Genomic DNA, 25,817 nt, shown 5'->3' with positions numbered 1-25,817 from the left:
TCAAGCAAAAAAATAAGTGAATAATTAGCACATCAAAAGGCAATAATAATAAGTGCTCTAAATACACACAGGAATACTGTTATAAAAGTGTGACACTGTGACACCAGACACCTCTTTTTCTAAAGAACGGGTGCCTCTTTTATTTAGTGCCACTTCACAGAACAAACAGGTCACTGACACATTTGGCAGGAAAAAACTGAGCAACGTTCCTCTCAGTATTGCAGCACTACCCTCCTCAGCACCTTCCATTCCTGTTAGCCATTGAAGATGTGCTGCTTGTCGGTTTGATACTGTCAAAGGCTTCTCTGCTTCTTAATTGAAGCACACCAACGCACAAGAGGTGTCCTGCATCCCTGAGTAAAACCTGATTTTTTTTTTTATCTCAATAGTGCAACTCCTATAAGATAAGAATGGAGGCCATATTAAAGAAGCTAATGCCACAGCACATGAAGGTGTGAGTAACAGCGCCTCCTGTGACCAGAGCTGGTAATGTAAATGTGTTGCTCATTGTTTGGAGCCACCACCTGTCTGCAGAGGAACGGTACATTCAGTCAAAAAGTACAGCTCAGCTTCATGGCCCGCATTATGTTTTATGATGCAGTTCAGTCCAACGTCCAGGCATAGAAAAACACCACTGCATTAATAAAAGCGTCAAAAACTCATGTTAACTGTCTACAGGGTCCTCATATCAGGCAGCATGTCCATACATGTTAAAATTGGTGTCTCTATTTCTGTCAGCTGTGAAATGTCTTTAAGCAAACATAAAAAACAATTCAGATCATTCTGATGGGCGGTCACCCTTTATCAAGATTTAGGGGCAGCAGTGTGGAGTAGTGGTTAGGGCTCTGGACTCTTGACCGGTGGGTTGTGGGTTCAATCCCCGGTGGGGACACTGCTGTTGTACCCTTGAGCAAGGTACTTTACCTAGATTGCTCCAGTAAAAACCCAACTGTATAAATGGGGAATTGTATATAAAAATAATGTGATATCTTGTAACAATTGTAAGTCGCCCTGGATAAGGGCGTCTGCTAAGAAATAATAAATAATAATGTAAAACAAAATTAAAAATCAAATGGCTGAATAAAAACAGTTACTAAACAGGGAGTCCAGTTTCGATCACTTATCAGCAGGAGCTGTGCATGTGAGATGGGTCTGCATACAGGCTGACAGATAATCCTGTTGACAATGAATCACAACTCGTTGCAGTCAGCATGACATTATAGCTTCAATTAGCCATGAAGTTTAAAACCCGTTTTCATGTAATGGAAACAATCCATAAAGCAGGAAGATGTTAATTATTTTGTTTTATTTAGCCCTAGTGACGAGTGCTTTGCGCTTTTGAGGAGAAGATATTTAATGTTTCAGAGCCAGTACTTCATGTGTAGACAGTGGAAAGGGGCACAGAGTGTTGTTCTTGTACTGAACAACAAAGCAATACTATTTTTATATGCCTCGTTTGATCCTTGATTTCACTGTGTAACACATTTTTTATTTTTTTTGGTTCCTGGGTAGTAAGTGTTATTTCCTATTTGCTTATGCCTCAAAAGTATAGAAAATGGCTATTATTCCCCACAAACTTTGCTTTTGTGACCAGGACAGTGATATTTTGAAATGTACCTATTTTCCAGAACATTCCAGATAGATTCAGTGCTGAGTAAACTTGGAGTAACTTCTAGAATTTTCTAGAACTTTCCAGTAATATAAATAGTAGTATAAATACAGGGGCCTTAAGCCCACCAGTTCAGTTTAGTTCCAGCTGCCTAAGTGGATACATATCTGCATTTTTCTGACATGGCATCAAGAGGCTGCAAGCATCCGGCAGACGCATTTTACTATGTCTGCGGCCAATTTATCAAGACAAGAGCGAAAAAGTACTCTGTGGAAGCATCTGCTAAGATGTGTGAGGCCTACAAGGCATATTTCGGCATGCCTGTCGGGGATCAAGACAAACCCTCATTTCACCTGCGAGCACTGCAAAAAAACTCTGGAAGGTAAGATGAACAATTGTTGCTCGGAATTTTATGTTATAAAATTTGTTAAAATTTTTAAAATTGTAAAAGTTTTTAATTTTAAAATGTTTTACAATTTTCAATGTTATTGAAAAAATATATCATATATGAAAAATGTTGCAAGAATCTCTTACACATTAGTCATGGGTGGAATAAATGTATTTTTGTAGGATGGTACAGAGGGGAAAAAAGAGCCATGAAGTTCGCTATCCCAAGAATTTGGCAGGAACCCACTGACCACTCAAGCAACTGCTATTTCTGCATGGTGGATCCTTCCAAACGTCGGACTGGCAAGAATGCACCTGCTATCACGTATCCGGACCTTCCTTCATCCATCGTCCCGGTGCCACACTGCCATGAGCTCCCCGTACCCACTCCTCCGGAGAGAGAGCAGCCGTCTTTAGAAGAGAGCAGCAAGTCAGAGAGCGAGGAAGACGTTGTGATCCAGATGACAATTTCAGAAGTGGACCTGAGGAGAGAAACCCATACTACCCCAACCAAAAAGACCTCAACGACTTGATTAGAGATCTTGGTCTCACCAAGTCCAATGCCGAGCTTTTGACATCTAGGCTCAAGCAGTGGAACTTGTTGGATGAAAGTGTGCAAGTCGCAGATCAGAGGAAGCGTCACCAACCTTTTTCCAGCTTCTTCACCCGTCAAGATGGGCTCTGCTTCTGCCACAATGTGACCAGTCTGTTCGAGGCAATCGGAATCGCCTGTAACCAGAAATCTCGAAAAACTACTCACTTCTAAATCTTTTGTAGTCATTTTTGTATTACTTTAGTATAAATACATGTTAATTTGGATTCATATGTTGTTTTTTTCTGACTTTATGTGAACGAAAAGACATAAATTCGCCAGTTTTCTCATTGGAAATAGGTAAATTTCAAAATATCACTGTCCTGGTCACAAAAGCAAAGTTTGTGGGGAATAATAGCTGTTGGAAAACATGGAACAAGTATTGAATAGCAGTTTGCTACGCATGAGGAATGACGGCTGTATTCATGTTATTTTTCTGAAAAGTGATTTAACATTGGATAGAAAAAACTGTTAGTTCCAAAAATGCAAGCACTGCTGTGATAGATGAAGGCTGCAATATGGTAGAGAAGTTAAGATTATTTTGTGTCAAAGCAAATGGCTGGCCAGCAGCACACGGCTGTACAAACAAGTCCTTTGATCTCCAGCCCTGACATGAAAGAAGCTTGCCCTTCGGGGAATCCACTGGGGTATAAAACTAGTTAACAGGTTTTTGCTTAGAAAATACAGCTGGTTTATGACGGGGTCATAAAGCTAGTTTTCAAGGGGGACCGAAGAGCCAAAAAGAGATAATGAAACTGGGATCAAAGGGTCTTAGGCAAATCGGAGAGATAGGAACAAGGAAGACGACAAAAACCAGATGTATGGACCTTTGTGACACCAGGGCCTGAAGAAAGCACTGAGTTCAGAGATCTTCACACTAGATCACACACACACACACACACACACACACACACACACACACACACACACACACACACACACATAATGATAATGAGTTGTACCTTTTCTATTGGTTAAGTGTCAGAGAAAGAGGAGGAGAGAGACACCTATGCAGAAGGGTATTTAATGTCATGCAACAATTGTAAGAACGAGTATTCTGTGTCCTGTACCTGGGACCAGGCTCCCTGCATATTTCAATAAACCTAACAACTGACTGAAGAAAAGGACTCTGTGCAGTTTCTTGAATCTACTTACTCACCATCCTCTTTTTTAAGTTACATCAATAGCCATTTTCTATACTTTTGAGGCATAAGCAATTAGGAAATAACACTTACTACCCAGGAACAAAAATTGTGTTACATAGTGTTTTCTTTTGAAAGTCCACTGATGCGAGATGCTGTACCTAACTGTTTAACTGTAGATATGAGATGCTGTACCTAACTGTTTAACTGTAGATATGAGATGCTGTACCTAACTGTTTAACTGTAGATATGAGATGCTGTACCTGTTTAACTGTAGATATGAGATGCTGTACCTAACTGTTTAACTGTAGATATGAGATGCTGTACCTAACTGTTTAACTGTAGATATGAGATGCCGTACCTAACTGTTTAACTGTAGATATGACATGCTGTACCTAACTGTTTAACTGTAGATATGAGATGCTGTACCTAACTGTTTAACTGTAGATATGAGATGCTGTACCTGTTTAACTGTAGCTATGACATGCTGTACCTAACTGTTTAACTGTAGATATGAGATGCTGTACCTGTTTAACTGTAGCTATGACATGCTGTACCTAACTGTTTAACTGTAGATATGAGATGCTGTACCTGTTTAACTGTAGCTATGAGATGCTGTACTTAACTGTTTAACTGTAGATATGAGATGCTGTACCTGTTTAACTGTAGCTATGACATGCTGTACTTAACTGTTTAACTGTAGATACATTGGTGTTGATTCAATTTAGACTGTAGTCTACATTCTTTATGCGCACTGCGTCTCAGGAAGCATTCAGTCATCTTCCTGCCGCATCAATATTAACTTTAGCACAGTTTGGCATCTTGCAACTGTTTCATTTTACATAAGCTGCAATATAGTATGCACATATGGATTTATGCATTTATATCACTAGTGAATGTATGTGTAATCCACAGCGTTTATGGTTTCAACCTTGTTACAGATTTGTATCTATATATTTTCAATCTGTTCTACAAGTACAATATAAAAGAGCCATGCAGTTGTAATATCAGCATACGGCCAGCAAAATAAGCACACAATATATTTATATAAATAATAAAGTAATATCTTTATAGGACAAACAAACCAGTACTCAATTTCAAGCTAACATTTTTGAGATTACGGTGAAGTCACGGCCACTACTCATCCCAGAAATGTTCAACTGGGGTTCATGTGAGACGTGGACGTGGATGTGGATGTGAGGGCAGCACATCGTACCCTACCAGGTTTATATCATAGCAGGAAAATGACATGGCTATGATCAATATAACTATATAATATATATCAATATAATATATATCAATATAACCTTTTAGAATAAGTAGCTTTAGGGTTCCCGAATGGCTCATCCAGTTAAAGCGATGTTGCTGGGATGAGTTACACAGGATGAGTCACACAGCTTGGACGGCGCCAGTTCGCGTCCAGGCTGTGCAAAGAGGCTGAACTGTGCTGGGGACCCTGAGGGGGCATCACATTGGATCTGATGATCCCGAGGTGGGGGATGGGAAACCGTCAGGGATTGCTCCTTCTCATCTCACAGCAGCAACCCCTACTGGCCAGACACCGAGCACATTCAGAGTGGATAAGAGGCAGGGCTGATCTCTGTTCTCCAGGATCGGTAGCCCCGCCCACCTCTGCTCTGTATTGCTCAGCGTAAAAGCGATTTCTGGCTTTAGGCTTGTGAGACAGGAGGACGCTCACCCGCCCTCAGAACGTCTGTGCTGTGTGGGGACTCGATGCGGTGAGGAGAGAAAACATAATTGGACATTCCAAATTGAACAAGTAGCTTCGATCATGTGAAAGTAAGTGCTGTGCTGTAACATGTGACCGTGATGATCTTAACTGAATTAACTTACCCTTACTCCCATGAATCTGTCCCGTAGAACAATCCAGGAAAGCAAGAACACGAAGGCTTTGTTGCAGCAGAACAGTGCAGACACGTCTGTTGTGTTTATTTTCCTCAGTGCGTGTAAATACAGATAGTTGGTCAATGTCCATAAAACACCAAAAGGGGCCACCTTTGTAAAGAACACCTTCACAGTCAATCCATCGTCACCAAAAAACCTGCAGCATTCTCTAGGAACATAAAAGACAAAGGGGGAAGTGTCAAACATCAGGAACAATCCAACTTCAACTTCCAAAAACATTAGTACATTTTTACCCTATGTGCACTACCCATATAATATGCAATAATCATGTTTTGGAAAGAAGTGAATGACACATGGTTTCAAAGCGTGTTGATTATAATATTAAACACACTGTTTTATAAGTTATTAATCCATTTCCTTATTTTATTTATCTGTATGACTTTATATTGAAGTTTTATTAGGCGGTGTGGTCCAGTGGTAAAAGAAAAGGACTTGTATGGGTCCCCGAGTGGCGCATCCAGTAAAGGCATGCAGGATGTGCCCTATAGTCTGGACGTTGCGAGTTCGAGTCCATGCTATTCCTTTGCCGACCGAGGACGGGAGCTTCCAGGGGGCAGCACTCAATTGGCGGAGGGAGGGGAGGGAGGGTTAGGGTTAGGGTTAGGGAGGGTTAGGTCGGCCAGGGTGTCCTCGGCTCACTGCGCACCAGTGACCCCTGTAGTCTGGCCGGGCGCCTGCGGGCTTGCCTGTAAGCTGTCTGACAGCTGCGTTGTCCTCCGACGCTGTAGCTCTTGGGTGGCTGCATGGTGAGTCCGTAGTGTGAAAAAAAGCGGTCGGCTGACGGCACACGCTTCGGAGGACAAAATTATTTTCAAATTGGGAGAAAATAATAAAAACATAATTGGCAACGACTAAATTTAAAAAAAAAAAAAAAAAAAAAAAGGGCTTGTAACTAAGTGTCACAGGCAGTCTTGGCATGTCCCTTTCGTGCTATAAGAAATGATTTCCTTTTGCAAGGAAGGCCTCTGTTGCGAGGATGTGCAGTTCTTCAATGGAGCCAGATTCAGTTACAATGTTTTTGCCCACTGATGACGTACAGGAGAAAAGAGGTTGTACAAGTGATATGAAAAATAGTGGGTTTTGGCCCACACCTGTAAAATGTGACAAGTGCCGGAGCAGATTACCAATGACAAAGACAAAACCTTGCCCGGCCTGTAGTCATATGGTCCGGTCAAATTCTATTTGAATGTAGTAGCCCTGAAGGAATATCAATCTCGCACTTGAACGTTGACCCAGATAGTGTGAAAAGGGTTGAATGTGTGGCCTGTGAAAATGATCACCTGGTAAAGTGGGCTCATTTGGGTAGGCTTGAGTGTAAGGAGGGTGTCCCTACTAAATGTATACAAGTGTCTTGCAGGTATCACGTGAACACTGTGCTCGCTCACACCTGTGATGTAAAAAAGTGGATGCATAGGCCTGTCGTGGTCTTTACAGAACTAGTCAAAGCTAAGCCATAAATGGAATTTGAATCCTGTTGGAGCAGAGCTGACTTATTGGATATGAACTGGATGCTTTAAGATGAAATGCTGAAATACATTGCTTAAAAATGATATTGTACACCTTTATAGTAATATCGTAAGGATTCTGTATTCTGTTTGAATAAGTCTTTGTAGCCAGTAGAAAAATATTATTAGTGAATCTGGGTAAGGTCTGAAAAGAGAGCTCCTTGTATCAAAAGGTCAGGCTGACCTGCTGAAAGTTCCAAACCTCTCTTATCAGAGCCTCAAACATTCTAATCCACTGAGAATAGAATGGCAAACTCAATGGAGCAGAATTAATATTCCAGAAGCAATCGAACTAGGATAGGTGTGTGGCTCTATTATAGTAAGAAAAAACAAAAGTATTTAAATAAATAAGAAGACTGTGAGATTTTAAAATAAGAAACCTAATATAATAACCTTAGTAAATGCATGAGGATGTTAGTCTGTATCAAAATAACGCAGTCCTAAGTTGTAATATTCAAGGTTGCTTTTGCTGCCAAGCAGCTGCCTAATTAAAATGAATCTCTTGCATTTTGTGTATACCAATGGAGTAAAAAAAAAAAAAACAATTTCTAAAATATGCTAGAAGAAATATGTGTTATAGAATCACTGTTATACAAATAAAATAAATTATTATTGAAAGAACATATTACACGAGGCTTCCACGAGGGAGAACAACACAGCAAGTCTGAAAGGCTGTATAACCAAACTACAGTTAGAAAGCAGGTAGTTGCAAAATGCATAGCTGATTGCGGAATGCATATTGTTGTGACGGGGATTTCCTTTACTGTGTTAATTTGCCATAATGGAAGATTTACTGCAAAGCCACCATTGCACAGATGTTATCTTAGGTAAGGTACTGTAGTACAAGATTAGTTATAATTGGACCAGCCTTATAAGATTACATATTCTATCATATATGATTACTATATATTCTGCACACAACACTAGTCTGAGGAATAACAATCTGGATCCACACCAGACAGCTTCTAAATCAGGCAAGCAACCTAGCAACCCAAGCTACCAGCAATACTAATGGCAATTTATCTTTCATTCAATATGCCCAGGATGCAGGCATTCAGAGTGTTCCAATTACCCACAATGTGCACAGAAATGTCCAGGAAATACAGCATTGGATTTTTATTTTCAGGCTTTTACACTGGTTGGTAGAAATAAATGCGCGTCTGTATTATTCATTGCCTTGTGCCAATATAGAAATCGTTCATTTGCATGGTTAAATCCAGATGGGCAGTGGTGCCCAAAAGTATCGCCACCCTGCTATTTCTTTTCAATGCAGAAATGCTCTAACATTGCTGGTAATACAGGACAGAAAGGCACAAGCTGGGTATAGGTTGATCAAATCATCCCCTAAGAACACTTAACGAGTGTGAGAAACACAATAAAGCAAACATATTAATAGATTATTCAATAACATAATATTATATTGAAAGAAGATGAAGAAGATTTTAATGCAAGGAGTACTGTGTAACAAACTTGAGCAAAACACTGCCTTCATTAAACACATATTAGTCATGTTCCTATTAATTTTAGCACCACAATGAAGTTTTCTTGTGCTGCAGGGCTAGCGTTGGACAGTCAAGCCAGCATTCAATGCACATAACTGCATAGTCCTCACTTTCACACACACAGTAAGCTCTTCTATTCCACTTGAGACACATTTAAGGATTTCACACCTGAAGTACAAGTGTTTAAACTAGCTCCTGGGTAAGGACAACTCGTTTCACTTCAAATGCCTCTCAGCTCCATTCAAGATCCTGCATGAAGCGTGCTACTAAAGAAAGGGATTTGGAGATTATAGAAGAAAAAAGATTCAAACCAGCAGCTGAATGTCAGGGAGGAAAACAAGGTGCTAGTTTGGGTTAGTTAACAGATCAACATGAACTAAATCCACTGTATGCACAAGTACAAATTTAAGACATAAAAGTCCATATTCATAAAACAAACCATCTCCTTTACCGTGCCCGTAATAGTGTTTAACATGACAGTATTTCATCGGGTGATGCATAAATGCCATTTACCATCAAAAAACATCACTCATCGCAGCGTTAGAATAACGTGCCCTTAGAGACTAATTTTCTCATTAACATATTATTCGCCTGAATCATAATTGCTGCATTTAGGAACATATATTTCAACTCTGTCGCAGCTCTCAACTCCCTAAATTACTGGTGGCGCATGCACTAAACACGTCACTCAGCTGAATGGAAACATATCAGCGTATGCAACAGCACATCACATCACACTTTTCATGGAATAAAGTTATGCAGTAAACCTGTAATATATACTAACGGCAAACTGTTGTAGACTTTTGTGCTTTGTTGCTTTGTCTGTCAAACGTGTTCTTGAGATCATACTGAGATTAAAAAAAAAAAAAAAAATCAGTGCACAGAAATATATATTTTTTATAACTTTACAACTGTCAGATGTGCAAGACTTTGTTGAACAATATGCTTTAGCCAATTAAATTACGTTATTGTAATGTGCCAATGCAAGTTTAACCATTTGGGAACTGCTGTGTTTTATTAAAATATTTTTAAAACTATTTCGTAGTCTATTTTAAACTATTTTGTAGCCTATTTGATGTGTGTTTCACACATGGTGCATTTAAATCAACGTGGGTTTTATTTCGCAGGGAGACTCAGGTCACTCACCACGGTCATTTTTTCCTCATAGCTTACAGATCAGATCATATTTGCAAACTGAGGGACTACAGTAACAAATAAAAACTTTTTTTTTTTGACATTTAACAATGCATTGTAGACAATTTTAATGTAACTGTGTGGTGCTCTTGCTGTGCCATTTGTCACTCAAATGAAAGTTTTAAACAAATAACCGGAGCTTGCTGAAGCTCCAGTGCCTTCTACTTTCTTGTGCGCTGGAAAGGAAATGTGTGCAAACATTAGAGGATCCTTTTTATACAACCAAAAGTCAAACAGCATGAATTGTGGCAAAAAAAATCATTTCTGGTGGTTACAGTTCTTTTTCAAAAAGGCGTGTGCATATATAAGCTATATAAAAATATAATCATTTCTTTAAATCAAAAAGCGGTCACCTCTCACTCGCGCCCATCTCTATATTCCATGACAGCACATCCCATCTAAACCCATTACTGGCCAGTAAAATAACCAGGCAGTAGTTTTATAGTGTTAAATAATGCCCGGTAAAATTTTTTTAATGGCCAGAAATTACCGGCATCTTTTATGCATATGGGCCAAAGACAGATAGATAGGGTGCACACAAATGTTGATACTCTTAATAACTTGTGCTAAAAAACATCGTTTAACCAGATAAGCGGTTCTGTAAATATATGCAAAATACACGTGTAACAAATTGACATTGGACAATCAGACAACCTCCACATACCCCCCAACTATGACGAACATGTGCTAAAGAATGTCATTAGAAAGTTTCACTAGAATTTCACAAGTATAAGCTGCAACCTAGACACATCAAAAGCATGACGATTAATAATAACTGCAGACAAGAGCAGACCTAAATAAAACACAACATAGCTGTTCATCAATTGAAACCGGTGAAGCCTCACCTGTATCTTTGCTTTGGAGACTGCTTCTCTGTGGATGTGTACAGATGACCGATGTAGTAGAGTGGGAAAAATAAGAAGTTCCAGTTCGTTGCAAACCAAGTCAGGGTGAAAGGGGCGTCGAATTTCCTGAACGCGAGTTTGGCGAGCTGTGTGGAGCCAGTCCAGGACAAGCACACACCCAGAAGCACCGCTACCCCCCAGCAGATCTTCCTGGCTTGACTGGCGGTCAGCTTGAGGCAGCAGCGGGTAACTCTCTGCCCTCCGGTGTCTGGCGCAGCCGGGGCCTGCGCTTCTGCTGGCGTCAGGTTTTCACGAGGGCGCTCATCTCCTGCAAGGGACAACAGCAAATTATACAAAAAGGCATAAAAGAAACATTTGCTCATGTTACATTTTCAAAATTAAAAACCAAAAAAGCGTTAGCACCCAGTTACAATAATTTTATATATATATATATATATATATATATATATATATACAACCAGACGTGCTCAAATTTGTTGGTACCCCTCCACAAAAAACGAAGAATGCACAATTTTCTCTGAAATAACTTGAAACTGACAAAAGTAATTGGCATCCACCATTGTTTATTCCATATTTAATAGCAATCAGACTTTGCTTTTGATTTTTTATTCAACATAATATTGTAAATAATAAAACAAATGAAAATGGCATGGACAAAAATGATGGGACCGCTAACCTAATATTTTGTTGCACAACCTTTAGAGGCAATCACTGCAATCAAACGTTTTCTGTAGCTCTCAATGAGACTTCTGCACCTGTTAACAGGTAGTTTGGCCCACTCTTCCTGAGCAAACTGCTCCAGCTGTCTCAGGTTTGATGGCTGCCTTCTCCAGACTGCAAGTTTCAGCTCTTTCCATAGATGTTCGATAGGATTCAGATCAGGACTCATAGAAGGCCACTTCAGAATAGTCCAATGTTTTGTTCTTATCCATTCTTGGGTGCTTTTAGCTGTGTGTTTTGGGTCATTATCCTGTTGGAGGACCCATGACCTGCGACTGAGACAGAGCTTTCTGACACTGGGCAGTACGTTTCGCTCCAGAATGCCTTGATAGTCTTGAGATTTCATTGTGCCCTGCACAGATTCAAGGCACCCTGTGCCAGGCGCAGCAAAGCAGCCCCAAAACATAACCGAGCCTCCTCCATGTTTCACTGTAGGTATGGTGTTCTTTTCTTTGAAAGCTTCATTTTCTCGTCTGTGAACATAGAGCTAATGTGACTTGCCAAAAAGCTCCAGTTTTGACTCATCTGTCCAAAGGACATTCTCCCAGAAGGATTGTGGCTTGTCAATATGCATTTTAGCAAATTCCAGTCTGGCTTTTTTATGTTTTTCTTTCAAAAGTGGAGTCCTCCTGGGTCTTCTTCCATGGAGCCCACTTTCGCTCAAAAAGCGACGGATGGTGCAATCAGAAACTGACATACCTTCACCTTGGAGTTCAGCTTGTATCTCTTTGGCAGTTATCCTTGGTTCTTTTTCTACCATTCGCCCTATCTTTCTGTTCAATCTGGGGTCGATTTTCCACTTGCGGCCGCGCCCAGGGAGGTTGGCTACAGTTCCATGGACCTTAAACTTCTTAATAATATTTGCAACTGTTGTCACAGGAACATCAAGCTGCTTGGAGATGGTCTTGTAGCCTTTACCTTTACCATGCTTGTCTATTATTTTCTTTCTGATCCCCTCTCTCCTTTGCTTTCTCTGGTCCATGTTCAGTGTGGTGCACACAATGATACCAAACAGCACAGTGACTACTTTTCTCCATTTAAATAGGCTGAATGACTGATTACAAGATTGGAGACATGTGTGATACTAATTAAAGAAACTAATTAGTTTGAAATATCACTATAATCCAATTATTTATTATCTTTTCTAAGGGGTACCAACAAATGTGTCCAGGCCATTTTAGAATATCTTTGTAGAATAAGCAATAATTAATCTCTTTACACATCTTCTTTGCTTTACTCTATGACATACCAAAGGCATGCAAGTATACATGATAAAATAGCTTTCAATTTCATCACTTTTCAGGAGGAATGAAGCATTATTTCAATGAGCTGTAAGGGTACCAACAAATTTGAGGACGTCTGTATATGTATTTTTAATTATGATTATCTTTTCACATCTTTAACCCTTTGCGGTCCTATATTACAATTTTCCCTTTCCGGTCCGTACAGGTCTCTAGTCGTTTTTTCTCCAGAAAAAGCAGAGAAAACCTTTCAATGGCCGAGTGAGACCGATAGGAGCGGAGAGAAGCCGGAAAAAAAGAGGTGGATCTGAGCAATACGCATAGTCCCTTCACCACAGACATAACACGGACATAAACAAACAAGATAGCTGCTTCCACATCCAGCGCTCAAAGAATACCACGAACATTTGACAAGCTTTTAGAGATGTTATAGTAATAAAATAATGATTTGCATCGCATTATTGAGGAGTTTGGTGATAAAACGAGTGATCAAGAGATGATTTATCAGTAAGCACGACTATGAAGAGGTATGTGATAAATACAGCGAACAAAGGGTGGGGCGGGGCTGGAGATGCAGTACTGAGGGTCCTGTTGATATGCAGTGCCTTTTAAACCTGTTTTACTTTGGACAAAATTACTTTTAAACACCGCGTGTAAAATAAACAGCTAGTGTGAAAATAAATAAGTGTATATCCAGGTATATTATTTATATATGAAACTGTACAACCGAAACGATGTAAATAGGCTAAGTAACAAAAATTGTTGTTATCGGACCATGACACACTGGTCCATTTAAACCCATTGTAACTAATGTTATTCCTCTGCACAGAATGATAGACATGGGAGGCATTTGGTTGTGGATCAACAAGCGTACACCAAAATGGTTGAAGGTTAAATGGAATAATTGCCAATTGCCTGTGTCCTGCTGTGTACAAAGCGTCATGAATATTTCTTTTTATCACAGACTCTTTGTACCCTTGCTTTGCACACCCCTGCTACACAGTTCAATTCAATTATGATTTAGCATTTATTTATTGTCTTCAATCCAGTTCCCTTGAAGTTGTACTTACAGTGACACTGACAAATGCCTTTCATAAGCCACCTACTGTACAATGACACAATATCATTATTTTATTTATTTATTTATTGCATAGCGTTTATACAAAAGCATCACAAAGCACTGTACAGTACACAGCAGAAAAAAAGAACAAACCACAATACATTTGTATAGCATGTCACACATACAATTGCACAATCAGACCATTTAAATTAGGCATTTAATTAGGCATCTTAAACAACTTCTAAAAAGTCTCATGCATTTTACCACTTGTGGCTATGTTCCTTTTCTCTTACTATTTACTTTGCAATTGCATGTGTAGCCTATTAAAGTCATCAATTAAATTAGACAATCACTAACTTGCCTATTTGACCATTTTCCATTTCCGATTTTCAGTTTCAGTGGTTTGATTTCATATGCTGCACAACAAATCAAAACTACAGAAGCAATGGGGGGTTCTCATAAATTTGCACACTTTGCGAACTGTATAATTGATACAAGATGTATTTTTTATATCTCAATTGACATCCGACTGTTGAAGAAACTTTCAGATGCTGACCTTTCTCTCTATGTAGAGTAGGTTGGGCTGACAGAGTTGAAAGGTCATGCTGTCACGTGATTTGAATGGCATGAGGAAGGCTGTTCATTGCCAGCACTTCTCCAGACTCAAAGTAGCTGAAAGTCAGGTCAAGGCAGATTGACAGAAAAATGATAATATCTCAAGACTGCGTTACCAAGAACCATCGAGAATGACTGAAAACACCGTACAATAGAAAAAGATAATATCTCAATACTGCAGCAGCATTACCAAGAACTCTCGAGAATGATTTCAAACATCATACAATAGAAAAAGATAATATCTCAATACTGCAGCAGCATTACCAAGAACTCTCGAGAATGATTTCAAACATCATACAATAGAAAAAGATAATATCTCAATACTGCATTACCAAGAACTCTCGAGAATGATTTCAAACACCATACAATAGAAAAAGATAATATCTCAATACTGCATTACCAAGAACTCTCAAGAATGATTTCAAACACCATACAATAGAAAAAGATAATATCTCAATACTGCAGCAGCATTACCAAGAACCCTCGAGAATGATTTCAAACACCATACAATAGAAAAAGATAATATCTCAATACTGCAGCAGCATTACCAAGAACCCTCGAGAATGATTTCAAACACCATACAATAGAAAAAGATAATATCTCAATACTGCATTACCAAGAACCCTCGAGAATGATTTCAAACACCATACAATAGAAAAAGATAATATCTCAATACTGCAGCAGCATTACCAAGAACCCTCGAGAATGATTTCAAACACCATACAATAGAAAAAGATAATATCTCAATACTGCATTACCAAGAACCCTCGAGAATGATTTCAAACACCATACAATAGAAAATGATAATATCTCAATACTGCATTACCAAGAACCCTCGAGAATGATTTCAAACACCATACAATAGAAAAAGATAATATCTCAATACTGCATTACCAAGAACTCTCGAGAATGATTTCAAACACCATACAATAGAAAAAGATAATATCTCAATACTGCAGCAGCATTACCAAGAACCCTCGAGAATGATTTCAAACACCATACAATAGAAAAGGAAATGGAAAGAAAACAACATGAAATGACTTTTGAAGCTAGTTGTTTTTTTCAGTCTTGTCCGTCACTGTTGCAGGGATGAAGAAGAAATAGCAGATAATTATCTATTCAGAGCTGCCAAGCCATTACTTGAGCAGTAATGCACTTGCAACAAACAAGCGCAGGTATATGCAAGATCATGCAGATTAAATATACTATCTTGTAAATGCTTACCATGGTTATTACCCAGCTTTACCAGCTTCAATATGTGCTTTCCCATTCTTCCAGGGTACTTTCCTTGAGATCTAAACAGCATTACAATCCACTTAGTTCCAGTTCCACTCATAAATCTTCTTTTGATTAAACTGTATTGTCTTCCACTTTGTTGATACAAGTCAAATGTTAAGTCAATTGTATTGCTTACATTTCTCAAACACTACTGACCCACATTGGCTGGGATCTGTGATCTAATCCAAACACTTTTTTTGTTTGTTACATATTTAACTATTTTTATCCTGAATACAGTTGAAGTTAGTCTTTATAGAAAACTGTGTTATATTCAGATAGAAAAAACAAACCTCATCTTTTGTTGGTGCAGAACAGCAGAAGGAGAACTGGAAAACTAACCAAAAAAGTCCTACTGAGTCTCGTTATGAATGCTGTTTCTACATGTTTTCATACTATCATACTGAGTCTTGTTATGAATGCTGTTTCTACATGTTTTCCTACTGTCATACTGAGTCTCGTTATGAATGCTGTTTCTACATGTTTTCATACTGTCATACTGAGTCTCCTTATGAATGCTGTTTCTACATGTTTTCATACTGTCATACTGAGTCTCCTTATGAATGCTGTTTCTACATGTTTTCCTACTGTCATACTGAGTCTCCTTATGAATGCTGTTTCTACATGTTTTCCTACTGTCATACTGAGTCTCCTTATGAATGCTGTTTCTACACGTTTTCATATTGTCATACTGAGTCTCCTTATGAATGCTGTTTCTACATGTTTTCATACTGTCATACTGAGTCTCGTTATGAATGCTGTTTCTACATGTTTGCTTGTTTGATGTTAGTTTCTATGAAAGCTTGTGATGTTAATAACTTCTGAATGCCTTATTGAATTAAACTGATGATTTGTATACAGTTTTATAATAGTGGTGGTGGTGGGGGGGGGGGGGGGGGGGGGGGTTATAACAAAACATTCCCCCAAAATGTTCCCCTCAAAACGTACATTTTCTTAAGTGTCGGACGTGCATAATCATAAAACTACTTAAGCTTCAATGGAAGTGTTACATTTGAAGAATATTTCAATTGATTAATTCTATATATCAAACCTTTTGTGCAGCTACAGTTGATACTGTATTAATAAGTGCCAGTAATACAGTAATAGGCCTTAGTTACTTAATCTTCATATTTTTAAATGAGGTGTAACAACTAGACAGTATCAGTACCAGTATCAGTTTCAGTTTCAGTTTCAGTATTGGTATCAGTATCAGTTTTAGTTTCAGTATCAATATCAATTTCACAGCAGGCCCCGAGCCAGTATTATCAACTTGCTACGACCAGGATTCAAAATAACACGCACTTGATGACATGACTCACCCTTGCACTACACCAGTTTGTGCTTTTACTAGGCGAGACACTAGGGACCCCTGTATCATAACACTTGAATTTCACACTGCAATATAGCAGTTATTTGACAGATGTTACTTTTGAATTCTCCACACCACAATGTCTTGATACATATTGTGCAAGCAAAGCTCCATGAATGCATCGCACACAGTTGTGGCTTCTAAGTTTGGGAAATAAATGCATCCTTATCATGGTGAGTGCATATCCCAATTACAACTTCCCACAGGAGGCAGCCTCCCTTCCCTTGGAAAACAAACCCATAATCCTCCTCCTCCACTCCAGCTTTCTGCTCTCACGTAGGAATGAACGAGTGGCACTGGAGCATACAGTGCCGCTGCACTGGATGAAGAAAAACTATCCAAAGACAGCATTGGATAAGACTCAGATCATATATAAAGGCTTCATAGACACACTCAACTGATTGAAAAGGCCAGCAGAAATGCAGCGTTATTTTTCTAATAACCTGTGCACACACATGCATGCACTTCAGCAGAGGGCTAATCCACTGACCTTGAAAACAAAAACCATTCCCCTACACACTATTGATGAAATAATACAAATACAATAGCAAACACACAGCTTGCACCAAAAAAAAACAAAAAAAAAACCCTCCATCTTCCATCTTCCTAAACAGACAATATCTGGTGTTCTGGCACTGTAGGCTACTTAGAATTTCACGTCTGTCTTTTTCTCTTAATTCTGATTGCCTGCCAGCTATGACAGCATACTTGTGCACAATGTGCATATCAAGCAGGCATAAAGTTTATGTTAGCAGAACTACAGTTTGCAGACAACACTGCAGGGGTGTCTGGAAAAAAAATGATATATATATATATACACATATACATATACACACTGCTGAAAACTGCAGGGTAAATATGAACCTGAGTCTGACACGGTATAAGCCTGTCGATTAATAGTATTCATGATTGAAAGCCATTTTAGCACACATAAATGCATCAAATGAGTGAAACACATTGCAAGGTACTGACAATAACTAACAAACCCCCTTCAAAATCAAATATCAAGTACATTATTGTCTAGAGTAGTTTTAAAATCAGGAGCTGGCCTAATCACTGAATGAATAGATACAGTTTTAAATGGAACCTATAAACTATGTAGCTGTTACAAACCTGTAAATACAATCTCAAGCTTTAATTTTATAATATAAATAAATCTATGGACCTGTGACAGAGTGCCCTCTCTTTGTGCACATTTATGTATTATTACAACTTGTATAGTATTATTATTATTATTATATGTTGTATGTATGCGGACGAAGCCGCCTGTCCATATTGTTATTGGAGACAGCGAAAAAGCTGATCTCAAAGCGTAGCGAGCATGGATGGAGTTAAATTTCTCATCCATATAAAACCAGTGGGAATGTGGCTGGAGCCTTCAGGTAATTATTGTTTAATAAGGTAATTATGGCTCCAGCCACAGATTATAAAAGACCCACTACAGGCTCATTAAAGGGAGAGAAGAGTTTAGAGGAGTTTGTGAACGAGAGCGAATGCGACCCAAAACAGCAAACAAAAAGGTACTTGTTATTCAGAAAGACCATGCTTATTTGAGTTTGTTTTGTTGTGGCCCAAATGCCCTTTCTTTTGTGTATTTTGTGTTTTGTTCAAACTGTTTATTTTGTTTAATTAATACATATACTGCACCAGCAGTTTCAGCCCCGTACTTCTCAGTCTGTTTGTGCTGCTTCCTGGACGCTGACGTCCCCACCCACACCACCAGCCATCACTGTGACAAGACCACATGAGCATTGGAGAACATAAATCCAAAGAACATAAAAATAATACAAATTGCTGTGCTGTCTTTTTTTTCTTTTAATCCAAAGACAGCATTGGATAGTTGTCCATCCAATGCTTATTGGTCCCAGAGTAAACTGCAGTTTATATGTGTTTATATGTATGTTTTATTGAAAGATATTTATATGTATGTTCTATTGAAAGAGGTTGTGTGGTCCAGTGGTTAAAGAAAAGGGCTTGTAACCAAGAGGTCCCCGGTTCAAATCCCAGCGCAGCCACTGACTCATTGTGTGACCCTGAGCAAGTCACTTAACCTCCTTGTGCTCCGTCTTTCGGGTGAGACGTAGTTGTAAGTGACTCTGCAGCTGATGCATAGTTCACACACTCTAGTCTCTGTAAGTCGCCTTGGATAAAGGCGTCTGCTAAATAAACAAATAATAATAATAATAAAGTATTACATAACATGCATAAATGAAAAACATGCAAAAACTAACTTCATTCTTTGAAAGAAGTATTTGGGCACCTTTACATTAGTATTCTCTGTGCCCACCCTTTGCTTCCTTTACAGCAGGCTGTTTTTTGTTTTTTTGTTTTTTTTTTAAACCAGTTCCTGGCATCTTTCCGGAGATATTTTTGCCCATTCTTCAACACATACAGCTTTGAGTTCTGCAATCGACTTTGGTTTCCTTTTTGCAACAGCAGCCTTCAAGTCAATCCACAACATCTCGATGGGATTCAAGTCTGGGGACGGAGATGGTCAATCCATAACTGTAATCTTCCTTTTTATCAGAAATTCCTCTGTAGACTTTGCAGAATGCTTATAGTCATTATCCTGCTGAATACAAAACTTCCATCCAATAAGTCTTCTAGCACTGGGTAACAAATGAGAGTGCAATATTTTGCAGCATTCATTGATCTTTCTACAATACAAAGGTCGCTAGTGCCTGAGGAAGAAAAACAAGCCCATACCATCACACAACCTCCACCATGTTTAACACTAGGCATGATGAACTTTTCTTTACATTCTTCTCCTCTCTTCCTCCAAACATAATGTTGCTTTCTTTGTGAAAAAAGTTATATTTTGGGTTTGGCTGATCATAAAATTTGGTTGGAGAACTCATCAGGCTTCAAGTATTCAATGAAAAACTCCAATCGCTTTTTTTTGTGTATTTGCTTTTTTTTGTGTATATGGCAGCAGTGTGGAGTAGTGGTTAGGGCTCTGGACTCTTGACCAGAGGGTTATGGGTTCAATCCCCAGTGGGGGACACTGCTGTTGTACCCTTGAGCAAGGTACTTTACCTAGATTGCTCCAATAAAAACCCAACTGTATAAATGGGTAATTGTATGTAAAAATAATGTGATATGTGAAATAATGTATAATGTGATATCTTGTAACAATTGTAAGTCGCCCTGGATAAGGGCGTCTGCTAAGAAATTAATAATAATAATAATAATAATAATATTTCTAACAAAGGTTTGCATCTTGGTTTTCACCCATGGACATTCACCTTGTTAAGGTATAGTTGAATTATTCGCTCATGAATTACTTGACCATCTTCTCTCGATTCTTGTGTCAAATCTTTTGCAGTAATCCAAGGATTTTGCCGGGCTGCTCAAATGATTCTTCTTCCAGATTTTGCAGAAATCTTTCTTGGTCTTCCACACCTGGAGCTAGCTACAGTAGTTCCTGTTCTCCTGTGTTTGTCAATAATAGCCCACACAGTACTTTTTGGTAAACCGAGTCTTTCTGCTATTTTTCTGGTAGTTTCTCCTTTTTCGTTTAGTTGTATCAGTGCCATTTTGAGATTGCTGCTGTAGTCTACAGTTGTTTTTTTTTAAATGTAGTCGTTGCCAATTAGTTTTTATTATTTTCTCCCCAATTTGAAATGCCCAATTATTTTTAGGCTCAGCTCACTGCTACCACCCCTGCGCTGACTCGGGAGGGGCGAAGATGAACACACGCTGTCCTCCGAAGCGTGTGCCGTCAGCCGCCCACTTCTTTACACTCTGCAGACTCACCGTGCAGCCGCCTCAGAGCTACAGCGTCGGAGGACAACGCAGATCTGGGCAGCCTACAGGCAAGCCCACAGGCACCCGGCCAGACTACAGGGGTAGCTGGTGCGCGGTGAGCTGAGGACACCCTGGCCGACCTAACCCTCCACCCCCCGGACGACGCTTGGCCAATTGAGCGTCGCCCCCTGGGAGCTCCCGTCCACGGTCGGCTGTGGAATAGCCTGGACTCGAACCGGCGACGTCCAGGCTATAGAGCGCATCCTGCACTCTAGTGAGTGCTTTTACTGGATGCGCCACTCGGGAGCCCCGTAGTCTTCAGTTTTTACCATTTTTGTTGCTTTTTTTAATCACAGATTTCCAATTTTTCAGCACTTAATCATTTATTTATATATTTATTTATTTTACAATTATCAGTAGGTGTTGGTTATGATAATTGTCAATAATTAGCAACAAATGAGATTGAAATAAGGAATATTCAGTTCATGGTCCGTCTGTTACATAAACTGAACACTAACATGAAAGTACAGGGAGTGTTAATTTCACTCTTGAGGATGGCAATCCACCTTCTTATTTAAACTTCTTTATATCAATACAAATAGCATAATAAACCCAGAACTTAAATAATGAATCACAACGTGTGAGCTGTATTAAAGAATGTTTTCCTTTTTACACCGACTGTTTTAGATATATTGTTTGTGCATAACCTAAAGCTATCTACAGATAAAACCTTACTATTTCCATCACTATATCAAGACCATCTGCTTCCAGTAGTGTCTCTTTTCTAAACACATGTACACCCAAGTCCCTCCCCCCTCCTCACTCATTGGTTCAACACTGCCTGTCTCTGACTGGTTGTGTCAGACCTGCTCCCACCCCCCTCACTGACTCACTCACACAGTAAGTATTTCAGCTCTAGTCACACAAGCACCAAAACACACAGAGAACGCTAACAGATCTGAACAAGAATAGCACACATTATTTACAGAGTACTTCCATCTCCTTCCCCAGTCCATAATCAGGCCCATTCCCACATTGTCCCCAGCTTTTTGAAGAAACGTTGCATTGTTTGCTGACTGACGGTTCCATGCATGCTTTAGCAAGTGCACAGCATCTAACAGAGACATTTTATTTACACTGAATTTCCGTGTTGATGTGCATCACTTTTCCCTTTCCAGCCATGCTTGCTTACTGTTGCACTCAGTGCTGTTTTTTCAAACTGTAAATAAATATGACACTGCATACAGGGATAAAATAGCCAAGGTACAGTACAGTGGTACTCGCTCAGTAACGAGGTGCAAACAGCTGACTGATCAATCTGTCAAGCTTTTACTACAGTAAAGTGCTGCCTTTTGTATTGAAATCCATGTGAATGGCAAGGTAACGAGGTGAACACAGCTGACTGGTGGATTAGTAAGAGCGATTACTACAGTAATAAGCAGTGTGTTTGTTATTTAAATCTATGTGAATGGCACATAACAACATCCAAACAGCTGAGTTTGCCCGAAATACACACCATGCTTAACATGGTATAAACTATGCCTTTGTTATTGAAATCAATGGGAATGGCAAACAGCAAACACTATTTGTCCGATATAAACGGTTGCCTGAAATAACCCTGTACGGTGCAAGTGGTGGCGACTGTATTATTTCTTAAGTGCTTAAGGCCAGGGGCTGGATACATTTGGGTGACACATAATTCTTCTTGGTTAATGCTTATGGCTTGAGTTTGGACTTCTTGGCTATTTCTGTGACTGCTTTGTCAGGGTGAGATTACAGATGTGTTGCCAGATACACGAGGAGCATGAAAGACAGATTCTTCCATTCTCAATTTCTATCCCCTGTTCGTGGCTGTCAGATACATCAGCTCATTTCTAATGCAGTAGACTGGCCTGATTAGTGTTATTGATTTAGCCCAGCTCTACAGAGACAACACAGGCATTCGGAATAAGGTGCTCTCCTTCACAGTCAATCATAGAAGAAAGGGGGTATGTAGGGTGTCACTTGTGCTTCTTATAAATACAGGCCTTCTTTATTTTTAATCTGAAACCTAGTACTCCTGAAAGGTGAGTAGCAATAGCACTAGCTAAAGAGTCTTGGTGTTGGGAAAAAAAGTTTCCCTCAGAATTCTAGCCTGAACAGCTTCTCTCTCAGTCCAATTGTGCTGAAGAGTGTGGTGGCTTTGTGATGTGGACTAATGCCAACTGCGGCCTAAGTTTACCATCACTTATGAGCTGAGACAGACTCAAACCAAGGTTCTAGAGGAAAGGTAAATGAATTAGCCTGCTTCACTACAAAGCCCTTTATTCCTAACTTGCCTGGAATGTGTACAGAAAAAAGTATTGTACATTACACAGTATTAGAAAAACAAAACAACTATCGACATGGTCTTATGAGGAAATGACAGATAAGTATCCAAGTCCTAACCAAGCCATTTCAGGAGGCGATTTCTATCTTCCATCATGATAAAACTATCAGCACAAATTCTACTGCCAGTAAGAAACTCCAAAAAGACTGTTGCCAGTATTTTAACATCAGGGCTGAAGAAAGAGATATGCTTTAAGTTTAGAGAAAGTGAAATAGGTGGTTATATTAAGAATCTGTTTTGTGCAGCTACAGGCAGCAGTGGAATCAGCTGCCTGAGTGCCAGTAAAATCCTACTAGTAAAAACTGCCCTTTATATGTAGGCTACATTAATTATTTAAATAAAAAAAGCCCAATAAATGTCAATGAAATGTTTGAAATGAAAAATATAACAAACATATGAAAATATAAATTCTATTGCAGCAGGGTTTTTTATGGGTTTTTTTTCTTCTTCCAAACCAGAAAACACTGAACACAAAAATAAACCTGCTACTTTGTTTAACGCTTTCCTGTTCAGTTAGAAGAGCTATCACATCAACATCAACATAGAACACAAACTAATTCACTAATGTGGGGGGACATACTGTTGAAGCTAATATAACTACGATACCATCTGCTCATTAAATTTATATTTATGTTTTTTTTAAACATATACAATATATATACTGAGAATCCCTTAAACGAGTCTAATAACTAATATAGCCGTGCAGAATGCTGTCGTACTGTTAAAAATGACCTTCATGTTTTGTTCTAGAACAGCGACGATATCAACTCAAGGTTTTTACTTGTCCTTACAGTGGTCGCAACCCATGAATTCTGGTAAGCAACATTTAGACCCCAAAAGGAAGGTTTTTTTCCTGAAAAATAAAAGTTGACTGCCACTTGTAGCATAAATAAACGTGCCACATGCGTCTGACTGCTTAAAAAAAAAAAACACCCAGTAAAGATTTTTTTTTTTTTTTTTTTTTTTTTCATCACATCAATGCATCATTTTTGAAATACTTCAGCAACACCGGTCCCATTTGGTATTAGACCATGAATACAGGTGACAGAAAGATGGAAAATAAAAAACGTTAAGAAAAAAAAAACTTAAATACAGAGGCATCTTTAGCAGTGGTTTTCTGAGTTGATATAGAAAACAATTACCTTCTACTTTGGTGATGGTGAGGACTGGGCTATTGCAGGCTGACAGTGGAGCCACGCGGGCGGAGTGTTTCTTCATATTGACGAGCTCGATTTAAAGGAGCTCTTCCCGGCCGCCTACATAGCTGAAGCCTGTGCCGCTGCAGATGCTGCTGCGTCCTTTTTTTCCTCCTCTTCTTCCCTTCCTGCCGCTCGCTTGTTCTGCAGTAGCCTCGCTCGGATTGCTGAGCTGTCACACTCACAACATCAGAATCTGCTGCAATTCGATAACGTCACGGGCAATCGATACGCCCTCCTCCCTACTAACTCTCCAAACGCCTACAATTTAACACGCAACTGGTAGGTATTCCCCTAGATTTGTTAAGATTGATATAGTCAATTTAACACTTAATATATGCTTTGCCCATGATGCTTGACTTCTGGGACACGCTGCGTTGTATCTGTGGTCATACTGTATTAACCCATCATGTCTTGCCATTCCTTGTCAACACAAGGGATTTATTTGCTACAGGACCCTAGTGGAAATACACTGAAAAATATTGGTCTTAGACTTAAGACAAACTTAGCCCACTTTAACTGAGTGTTTTAATGTTTAATTATAACTTAAGCCCATTTGATTAGTAAAAACAAGCACACTTGACAAAATCCTGTTTTCACGGTTTTAGGGAAGGTTAGAAGTTAGTCACAGTTAAGATAGTATTTATAAAGTGTTTATATTTATATATAATCCTTAAAAACATTCCTTATACAGTCCGTTTTTGTGAATGGGGAACACAGCATGTGAGCGCAGTGGAGCGCTCATAAACGCCGCTCCTCGCTCTCTTCCTCTTATTTCCTCTTAAGCTTATTTCCCCAGTCCGCTCCACTCCGCTCCGGTACTTTTAATTCTGCAGCTAGCTCCACTCACCTCCGCTCCACTGCTAATGTAAATCACTTCCAAAGTGTAGAGATGTGCGAACCGGTTCCTTTGAAATCGGGTACCCGGTTCCTGCTTTGGTACCGACGAACCGGTGTTCTGACAATCTGAGCCTCCACCTCCAAATAGGCCCCCCGTAGCACAGGTTTTCAGAGCAGTCTGAAAATAGCGCACTTGGAGAGGTACAAATGACTGCTCTAAATGGGCTACCCTGTGTTTTGACTGAAATGTGCAGGTTTTAACCCACTAAAACTGTTACAGTTATAGTTAGACATTTTCATTAAATAATTCTTCCCGATTTAAAAAAAAAAAAAAGAAAGATTTGAATTTTTTTTTTTTAGGTTTTCAGAACAACGGATACAAATATCAGGGATGCGTTTCCAGTGAGTACTGTTATGTTTTTAGTAAAACTGATTATTAAAACAATAATTTCTGTCAAAAATGCATATGATAACTATAATTGACACGTTCACACTGCAAAATATTTATTACATAATAATTCAATCTCACTTTTGCATGAAGTGATGAAAACGCTTTGGGTAAAGTGAATCTTTTGCACCTGGACACGATTTCAGCTATCTAAAAAAGTAATTTAACCCCAAGGCGATGGGGTCGTATTTCGGCTTGGGATCCTAACATGCACT

At 39.1% G+C, this 25,817-nt stretch overlaps 1 protein-coding gene across 3 annotated transcripts in view; it reads right to left on the bottom strand.

The window, feature by feature from the left end:
- Positions 1-25,817, bottom strand: part of LOC117402586 (solute carrier family 35 member F3) — a 57,150-nt gene that overhangs the window by 5,442 nt on the left and 25,891 nt on the right. For 2 of the 3 annotated variants that reach the window (XM_034003895.3, XM_034003899.3), the window contains 2 exons: positions 10,703-11,030; positions 5,585-5,804 (listed from right to left, as the gene is read on the bottom strand). In XM_034003895.3, the coding sequence (XP_033859786.1) occupies positions 5,585-5,804; positions 10,703-11,030 (548 nt within the window). Of the gene's footprint in view, positions 1-5,584; positions 5,805-10,702; positions 11,031-24,260; positions 24,577-25,817 lie in introns of those variants that run through there. The other variant, XM_034003897.3, reaches the window with a different exon arrangement.

The sequence above is a fragment of the Acipenser ruthenus genome, chromosome 5 (genome assembly GCF_902713425.1).
Source record: "Acipenser ruthenus chromosome 5, fAciRut3.2 maternal haplotype, whole genome shotgun sequence".
Classification (NCBI taxonomy): Eukaryota; Metazoa; Chordata; class Actinopteri; order Acipenseriformes; family Acipenseridae; genus Acipenser; species Acipenser ruthenus.
Note: the sequence above shows the minus strand (reverse complement) of the source record. Positions and strands in the feature narration are given on the sequence as shown.